Genomic DNA, 9446 nt, shown 5'->3' with positions numbered 1-9446 from the left:
GTGGAAAACTGAGAAGCGAAGGGAAGGATAGAATGTTTTGTTTGTGAGAGAAGAGAAGAGAAGGAGCGGAGATAGAAAGCTCTCTGCTTTTAACGGTGGATTAACCTCTCAATACGACACGTGCTGCATTTCCACACTTAGTGGAACACACAACACTCAATTTTCTGCACTCTATAATCTCATTTTGGATCAAATTTATATTAATTGAACTATTTAATTTTAATATAATTATTTAATTATATTTTTTTAATGATAGTTCAAAATATAGTTATAAAGAATACTATTTATTAATGTTATAATACATAATTAAATAATAATTGATCTTTGCTTTTCATTTTGTTATTATTCGTTCAACCTTTAAATACAATTAAATTTTCACTCGACGTAAATCTTGGATATGAAATAATTGTGAATTTTTTTAAAAAAATATTATTTATATACTAAAATTAGTTATTAAAATAAATTATTATATATTTTTATATAAATATATAATTTAATATATTTTTAATATATATTTTATATTGATTATTAATTTTAATTGAGTTGATAATTAATTTTTTAAGAATAACTATAAATCATGTATTTAGCTCAATAATACTTAAGTGTATAATTGATTTTGTTTTGGTAATTTAATCAGGGTTAAGAGTATAATTGATAGGTACTGCAATTCGTACAAGAATTTTTAGTAAAAGATTAATGATTCAAATTCAGCAAAAATCACTTACACAATCCTGCATATGAATTATGCTTTTTTCAGCAACTTAAGGAATGTTAGGGGACACTAATTTTTATAATTTGTAGTTATTAAATACTTATTAATGATAATTTTAATAGTGTAAAATTGGTGTAAGATTTTATTCAATAACTATTTTTTTTGCTGATTATATATTGACCAAAATTTAATAAAGTTACTCGCCTTAGATTTTTTTTTCTTCGTATATTTGTTTCTTTTTTTTTTATTGCTACTATTGTAAATGTTTTATTTACTTTTTTTGGTGTTATTGTAGATTTTTATATTTTTTGTTTGATTTTTTTATTGTTTTTTTTATTTTTATTTTTTTTGAATGGATAAAGTAATAGAAATTATGAAAAGTTAAACAAGAAAGAAAAAATATAAAAGAAAAAAATGACAAAGAAAAAAAGATAGATGATGAGAAATAGTACATAATTTTTTATTAAAAATACAAAAATTTATCGAGATATTACAGAATTTTTTTTACATACTAAAAAAAAAAACTAAATCTCAATACTTCATATTAAGTAATTAGAGTGATGAAAAAAATTTCAAACCTCCTCTTAAAAGAATTTAAAAATTAATAAAACTTAGCAGAAATATATACACACAAAATTTATAAAATTAAATTTTTAAACTAATATATAAAAATTTATATGTTGATCACATATAATTTTTGTGCTATATATTAAAACTTTTGTACTTAATAATTTTATTGAACATATAAAAAAAAGAAAAGACAAAAAAAATCACACAAGAGAAACTTTTAGATAAATTTTTATCAAATAAGTCAGATTGTTTTTTAAAGAAATTAACGCCATTTATTATTTTTTCTATTATTATAAATTTCAAATAAAGAATTTATAAAACAAAAAAGAAAGGATTTCCAGGACTCGCTAGACATCTATATTTCATAGTATCTTTTTACTATGATTTTATGGAAATTATTATATTAAAATAGAGAATAAAAGCAACACAAAATATATATTAAATTAATCTGTTGTTGATGGCACGTGCCACCTTAGTGAGTGTGAGTCGTTAGCAAGTACAGCAAACTTAGCATGGTAACAAAGAGTGACATGGCAAAGTTCACTTTGTGCTTGGATTGGGCATGGTAGATGTGGCTGTTAATAATAAATTACTAGCTTTCTCACCAGTCACCACCATGTACAGCTGATACGTGGTGGTATCGCCGCCACCTTTTTCCTATTAAAGGAGTATTAGGGGAAAGTAACTTTAGTGATTTATAATTATCAAATAGTTATTAATAATAATTTTAATAGTGTAAAATTTAATCCAATAACTCATTTTTTTGTTGGTCATGTAACCAACAAAAAAAGTGAATTATTGGATAAAATCTCACACCAATTTCACACCATTAAAATCATTATTAATGACTATTTGAAAACTACAAATTACAAAAATTGCTAAAAAAAGTTTAAAGAGTCAATAATTTTATTAAGGAGTGCTAGAAAAACAACAACTTTTGTGATTATAGCAATCAAATAAAAATCAATGACAATTTTATTATTTAACAAAATGTGGCAATAAGTGGCCACTTCTTTTATTCGCACTTGGTTTAATAATAGAATTTTTAATTTTAATATAAAAAATTTATATATTAGTATAAATACAATATTTTTACGATTATTTATATAGTTAATATATAAAAGAATTATTTTTTATTAATATATTATTAAATAATTAAACATACATATAAAATTATTTTATACTATAGTATACTAAAATTAAATGTTTAAGATAACAATAATAATAAAATTTAATTCTTATATTCCAATAGTATAAAATTATTTTATACAAACATTTAATATTAGATTACCACCCCATTAAAAATAATTAATTTTTAAATTTATTATTTAAAAAGTCATCTAAATATATAATTAAATTTAATAATTGAATAACCTAAAAATTTATTTTATATTGTTAGTATGTTAAAATTAAACTAATAATAATAATTAATCATATTTTTGCTTAGCAATGAGCCAATAATAACTTCTCTTATTCTTTTGTTAAATGTAAAATTGATCAATTGGCAATCAACCAAGTGTTGTGCCTAAAAGCATAGAGCACACATATTTAATTACTAAATAACCCAATTGCATGTGTTGATAACCTTTATAAACTGTAGCATTAACGAAAATTATGACAAATGGCCACTACTCCATTTGTATCATGATCCAAGTATAAAATAACATGCATAGGTTATAGGTATACTAGATGATAACCTAGACTTGTTACTGCTACAATCTAGGCGCAAGTTTATCAGAAATTATATAAAATTAATATATTCGAATATAATTTTGTATTTGATTTTTGCACTGACTAATAAGGTTAAAGAAAGAACTTAGATAGAAGTCTAACAGTTCAACAAAGTGGAATGGTTATTTTCAGCGCTCTATATAATAATAATGATTCATGCACGCGTGAAGCTTAGATAAAATAAGGAGCCAATAGTCTAAGTATACAATGTGTATAATAGACTATTGAGTTACAAAATGAACATCATCCATACTATCCAGAATAACCATTCGAGTACTAGGGATAATAAACATCTCAGGTCATGAAACCACTCATCCCAAAAACTTAAACTGATTTTGGGGTTCACCAAAGATCAAACTCTTGACCTTTCGGATCTAAAGTTCTAATACCATGTCATGATACCACTAATTCCAAAAACTTTAGTTGATGGGAAAAAATAACTAATAATATATCTCTAATACTCCCTAAACTTCTATTGTATACATTGTACAAATATTTAATTGACTCCCTATACTCTCTCAAAATACTTTTGTTGAGTTCAGTTCATACTATCATATATTCATAATAGTGTGTGTTTCATCAGACATCACTTTTGTGGACACTACCATGTATGAAGTATTAATATAAGAAGGAGTCACTGGAAATCACAAGAAGTTTGAACATGATTTTACACACAAGACAGAGAAGTTAACAATAGTTAGGAGTAACATGTAACAATCACAACCATCTCCATCTCTTTTTCAAGTTTCAACCACCTCTTTTGAGAGCCAAAGAGGACACAAAAATCAAGAAAGACAAGAAAACCGCCGCGACAAAAGAAACAACCACCGCCTCGCTGGTAACCTGGCAAAAGTCCGTGAACTGCTGACAAACAGCCATCCAGTTGGCGTCTTGGCTGCCGTTGTGAGCTAAGTATACAACAGCAGCAGCAGCTGAAGCAGCTGCTATCACAAAGGCCATCATAACCTGCAATTTTGATCATTTCTCTTTCTAGTTAAGTGCATTACATGAACAAATTCATTATATTGCTATCATGAATGGACGCATTGTCTTTTCACATTGTTGTTCCAAAAGCTTAAATTGATAGAAAGATATCTAATGACTCTCAATTTTGCATAGGCTTCTTTCTCTTTTGATCAATAGAAACTCTCCTACCATGTCATAAAACCAATTTTCTCAAAAACTTAAAGAAGAGACACATGAACGATTATATATTTAATTCACATGTTGAGCCGAAGCTTACTGTATCGATGATCAATAGGAGAAGCCTTGGCCCTGCTGCAAGAGGCCTAACAATGCAGACAATCGAGAATGGCAGGGAGAGTATGAGAAATCCAGCCACTGCTGCATTTGCTACCACAAAAAACCTGCTTGTAAAGACCAAAGTTAATAGATGATATTGAATTTTTGAAGAATTCTATCTGAACATAATATGACTAATCAGACAGAAAATGGGTTCATATATATATAGTGACATATATGAATAAACTTACCGGAACATAGGAAAATCATCCCATTGAGCATGGAACTGAAAGAACTGAGTGAAGAATGGAAGAACCTGTTCATTGTTCCCCATAAGGATAGCAGCGCCAAAAGCGGCCCCAATAGCGCCAAGCCTCAGGATGAAGTCTAGGATTGCAACACCCTTTTTCCATCCACCTCTTTGGAGTGGGGTGGCTTTTGTTGAAACTGCGGGTGCCAAAGGTTGAGCATCCTCAGCAATGGATTTGCCTTTGCCATTGTTGGACCTTGTCCTCTTGGATTGTGGCTGCGGCGAGGTAGCTGCCGGTGCATCAACCTCTTTGCTGGGCTCCATCATGATATTTCAGTGCTCTTTTGAAGGGTATGGAAGAATGGTTTTCTTTTTCTTGGTATGTGATCTTGAAGCTGTTATATATAGATGTGAAAGAAGGTTGTACCATTCAATTAACAGAGTTAGTTTGTGTAGATTTTTACATTTTCGTGGAGTTGGGGTTTAGATTTTTGTTCTGATCATGTTTCTGACTAAGGAGTTGTTAAGAACTCACTTGCTCCAACCCGTACCAAAAGCATTTTCCTATGATTTCGTCAGGTTCTTGGTGCTAAACTCGTGTGACAACTTCACCTACTAAATTTACAAATGATTTAACAAACCAATACGTGCAGAATTCAAGAAAAGAATATTAGAAATAATAGATAGTACCTCAAGTACCATACGAAGGGATTTGTAACTCGTTAATTGGGAGAGTTCATGCATATGTTTATATCACAAGTGCAAATTTGCCACGAAGTCGGTGTTTTCTTTATATGTAGTTAGCAGACCTACCTGGTATCGTTCCTTAGTAATCTTTCTTCTGTGACCGAAGCTTTTAGCATAGCTTAGAACAACATAATCACAAGATGAAGAAAGACCTGATAGCAAATAGGTGAAATAGGGAACCGGAGGATACTATAGAGTTTAAATAATCAGAGTTGTTCTTTATTATTCACCTTAACTGAATAAAATGCCATTTTGGCATACACGTATGCCAACATCCTCTTCTCATTTTACAAGCTGCAATCATACAGCAATCCGTACTTTACATTATATCCTCAAAAATTGACATGGTCGAAACTCAAAAGAATACAGTATAAACATTCCATCAACGTTTCCTATTTGTGCCATAAAAGACATATGTTCAAGAATTTCCTTACGAACGACAAAGGATTCCTACCCTTAAAAAAATAGAAACAAAATTTAGTATCATGTCCACTAAGAAATGTACTCTATGTCTTCAGTTTCCACCCTCGTGCAGCAAGCGATTCACGGACCTTTTTAGCTGCATCAGCAGTGTCATTCAGGGGCGGATAGCTCCAACTTTCTGATATCTGAAAATTTCAGGAAACATAACCAATGAAACAGTAGCAATGGAATGCCAACAATGCAATATATATATATATATATATATAGTATAATTTTCAACCCTTGAATTTGATAGATAAGTAAAAGAATAACGTACATCTTCTGAACCCGTAAAAGGCCTGACAACCCCTTTTTCTCTCAATAATTTGTGGAATTCTGTGAACTTCCATTTGCACCTCTCAGCTCCGATAACATAAACAGGCTTCCTGTGGGAGGAATGAAATTGTTTTCTTGTGAGAGAAGGTATGCCAGAAATTAAATTGAACAATAAAATTGAGTTTTCAGTAAAGTCATTTAGTGGTTAGGTAAGCCAAATTAATTGAACTGTAAAAATACTTCTAACAAGCTTACCCAGTGCTGCAAGCTTCACTTATCATGCTCACGGAATCTGCTGTGACAACAAACGCATCTGCCCAAGCTAGATGCCCCAAATGTGGGTTTGGTTCTGAAAATTGTGCTCAACTGTCAGAGCTTACTATCAAAACAAATCTCTTAACAACCAAATCTAAACCACAATAAATCTTTACCTTGTCCATCCCAAATATAAACTTTGGGATTACCCCCAAGTTCCTTCAATATAGTATATGACACCTGTTTCAAAGGCAAAAGAAAGAGAAGAGTGAGTCAGAGATAACAAACAAAATAAAATAAAATAAAATGGATATTGTATGAACCATCAACCATGGAATGACTAACCTTTTGTGGTGTTCTCTCTGAAAAGGATATTCTCACACTCCCGCAACTAGCAAGGACATTAAGCAAAGAGGCTGCTAACTGCTTTGCAAGATCAACACCATATCGACAGTTTCCTGTATCCATAATGGAAATTAAGCAAATTACTACATTCTTTTGACCATTGCAGTTTTAAACACAAATCCTGAAAGACAGGCATAGTAGAAATTACTTGTTGGTCCTCCAATGTTGACTACAAGCAAGGGCTTAGGAACACTGGCAAACACATCATGCCATGTAATGGCAGCATTACGGAGTGAAGCAAAATCTATTTGATGCAAGGCTCCCATGGTAAGAACCTGAGTTTTAATTACCACATATCAATCCTCGGAAATAGACAGTAGCTAATACCATAGATGAAATCACAATTTCTCAACTTCAGTACATGCACGTGGAACATTATACATACCACATGACTATCTGCAGGCTCGCGTGGAGTTATCCACCTTCGAAGAACCCTAGGAACTTGTTTCTGTGCTTGTGGAGTCAATGGATAATAATCATGACGAGGTGTAATCACCATGTCAAATCTGTGCAAATGCACCCTTGGATGTTGTATCTACCAAAGCAGAAATAAATTCAGACTAAATATCAAGCCAATCTTTATTATTAACGATAAATATCAAGCAAAAAATAGAGCAGAAGAAAGCATTGCTACATGCAAACAGAGACAAGGTAATACACAATCCAGCATTTGTAAGGAGCAAGCACATCTTTATTATTGTTAGTTTTGGAAAAATTAAGTATACACAACTGATGGTCTGATATTAACCCTTGCAGTATTTGCCCACAAATTTCTGCCATACAAACATTAGCAAGTTGAAACAAAGCAAGGTTCTCATATATTTTCTCACCTTGAGAGAGTCAAATGTTGGATTTCACCATTGATTGTACTTATTAGTGGGTGTTATATTTTCGTTAACCTAGTTAATCAATGGTGAGGTCCAACACTCAACTTTCACAATTGAGATGATCCATTCCCAAAGGAAAGCTAAGCGTCCTGCAGATTCCTGTCAAGAACATCCCAGGGAACAGTAGAACTAAACAACCTTAAAGAGTGAAAGTACAATCACCTTAATGCATTGAACTTATTTTATTACTATATCATCTTACAGATTCTATTTAAAAAAAACAAGTAAATTAGAAGCTATACCATCAAAGAAAAATAAAAACAGGGCAAACAAAAGTATCACAAGGCAAATTGACAAGTGCTTGACATCATATGACTTGAATCATAGTGCTTATCTATGTATTATGGTGCATCAAAACAACATCTAGAATATAATGCACATGAATTTATCATACCAACTAAAAGGATATCTCAGCAAAATACAATTTAAAAAAAAAAAAGTTATGCAGGAGATTTGCGGACCTGAACGACAAAAACACTCTCAGATGCCAAACGTTTTATCGAACTTGCAGTAGAAATGGTGTCCCTTCCAGATGCAACCACCAACAACGGTCCCTCCCTAGATGAAAAAAAAGCATCATTTATATTGTTCTTTCTATGACACAAACTGCCAAATATTTTAAGCATGCAAGACATGTATGTCCCATAAACCACTTAACATACACTAAAAGGACACCTACGGGGTTTTGTTTTAGATGAAAAGTAATCAGTTGAAACCATAGACGAGAAAATTAGGGAGCTCAATTTCCACAACCTCATAGTTTATCATATGTGTGCATATATTTCCTCATCCTCTAATAACACAACAGGGAATACTGGTGGATTCTCTTGGGGTTAAGAAAGCCTAGACATAATGGTGAAACTACCATACAGAAGCCTATAAAAGAAAACCGTTTCTGAAACCTAGGAGAACATATTCATCTTAGCCTACTTATATTCCAAGACTTGGCATCAAATTTGAGAAACACCAGCAAAGATAATCCTCTACAACTCCATAGTCTCTGTTATACCGAATATGATTGAGACTACGAGAGTGAAAAGCTGAGTTAACTAAGGGATTGGTGTCCAATTTTCATGATTCAAAAACGCCCCTTGTTCTAAATGTCAACTACATAGATGTTCTTTGATGGTTATAAAGCTTTTTCCTCATAACTTCCAATAAGTTACTATTTGAGGAAGTTAGAACCATTCTAACTTGTAATTCATAGCATACAATAAGACAGATAACTGTATAATGATTGGAAACAAGGATAAGAACGATTCAGTTATAAAGAGGGAACAAGAATTCAATACTTTTCAAAAGAATCACGAGCCAAATTGACTATGTGCTTGACATCAGCCTCTAGAACCGCCAACAATCCTTCAGCAGCAGAGTCACTGAAACCGTTTCGACCAAGCTTGGCGTGTTGTATATGAGATTTGAAGACAAGTTGGGAGCAAGCACGGAATATCCTTATGATATAATCGATCTTCTTGTGGAGAGACACCGGAAGCCATTGAAGCAACTCGTTGATTCCACCCTTGGGCCTCGTCACACGCTGCACGAGTCAAATTCACAACGAAATCAGTTAGAAGAATTTAGAAAGAGTTAGTTGCAGAGAGAGAGAGGGAGTTGGGAGGGAATACATAGAAGAGGTGGTTATCAGAGAGACCAAGGGCTCGAACCAATCCGAGGGACTGATTCTCAGAGGAAGGGAAACCGTTGCCGATGACGACGGCGCGGCGGACGATGATGGCGGAATCAAAGACGTCGGGAGTAGACCTGGGGGCGGTGGGGCTTGGCGGCTCAGGAAGCTGAATTGGCCTCATCCACGCTGATTTCATTCCATTCATTGAATCTTCCAAAGCATCCCACACTCAAATTCAAAGAAGAAGAATGAATGAATGAAAGAAAAAGGTTTTGTCGTTCA

The 9446-nt window shown here is 32.4% G+C and overlaps 2 protein-coding genes across 2 annotated transcripts; both read right to left on the bottom strand.

Moving 5' to 3' along the window:
* Nucleotides 1-3657: 3657 nt before the first annotated feature.
* LOC127744137 (casparian strip membrane protein 5-like) lies at nt 3658-4937 on the bottom strand. Its single transcript, XM_052256414.1, has 3 exons — nt 4507-4937; nt 4257-4380; nt 3658-3979 (listed from the first exon to the last, which is right to left on the bottom strand). Exons 1-3 carry the CDS (start codon nt 4830-4832, stop codon nt 3761-3763), a joined length of 669 nt encoding a protein of 222 aa, XP_052112374.1. The 5' UTR covers nt 4833-4937; the 3' UTR covers nt 3658-3760.
* Nucleotides 4938-5449: 512 nt separating this feature from the next.
* On the bottom strand, nt 5450-9440 carry LOC127744136 (mitochondrial fission protein ELM1). Its single transcript, XM_052256413.1, has 10 exons — nt 9163-9440; nt 8830-9074; nt 7999-8095; nt 7036-7185; nt 6799-6925; nt 6591-6703; nt 6422-6485; nt 6246-6339; nt 5992-6100; nt 5450-5860 (listed from the first exon to the last, which is right to left on the bottom strand). Exons 1-10 carry the CDS (start codon nt 9367-9369, stop codon nt 5759-5761), a joined length of 1308 nt encoding a protein of 435 aa, XP_052112373.1. The 5' UTR covers nt 9370-9440; the 3' UTR covers nt 5450-5758.
* Nucleotides 9441-9446: the final 6 nt, after the last annotated feature.

The sequence above is a fragment of the Arachis duranensis genome, unplaced genomic scaffold, assembly GCF_000817695.3.
Source record: "Arachis duranensis cultivar V14167 unplaced genomic scaffold, aradu.V14167.gnm2.J7QH unplaced_Scaffold_232525, whole genome shotgun sequence".
NCBI lineage: Eukaryota > Viridiplantae > Streptophyta > Magnoliopsida > Fabales > Fabaceae > Arachis > Arachis duranensis.
The sequence above is the reverse complement of the archived record's forward strand: the minus strand, read 5'-3'. Positions and strand labels throughout refer to the sequence as shown.

Coding starts and splice junctions, on each gene's coding strand:
- LOC127744137 (XM_052256414.1), bottom strand. CDS start 4,832: ATGATGGAGCCCAGCAAAGAGGTTGATGCACCGGCAGCTACCTCGCCG. Junction 4,381..4,506: donor GATGATTTTCCTATGTTCCG/GTAAGTTTATTC, acceptor CTTTACAAGCAG/GTTTTTTGTGGTAGCAAATG. Junction 3,980..4,256: donor TCCTATTGATCATCGATACA/GTAAGCTTCGGC, acceptor TCAAAATTGCAG/GTTATGATGGCCTTTGTGAT.
- LOC127744136 (XM_052256413.1), bottom strand. CDS start 9,369: ATGAATGGAATGAAATCAGCGTGGATGAGGCCAATTCAGCTTCCTGAG. Junction 6,926..7,035: donor AGCCTGCAGATAGTCATGTG/GTATGTATAATG, acceptor ATTAAAACTCAG/GTTCTTACCATGGGAGCCTT. Junction 6,101..6,245: donor AGTGAAGCTTGCAGCACTGG/GTAAGCTTGTTA, acceptor TTCCTCCCACAG/GAAGCCTGTTTATGTTATCG.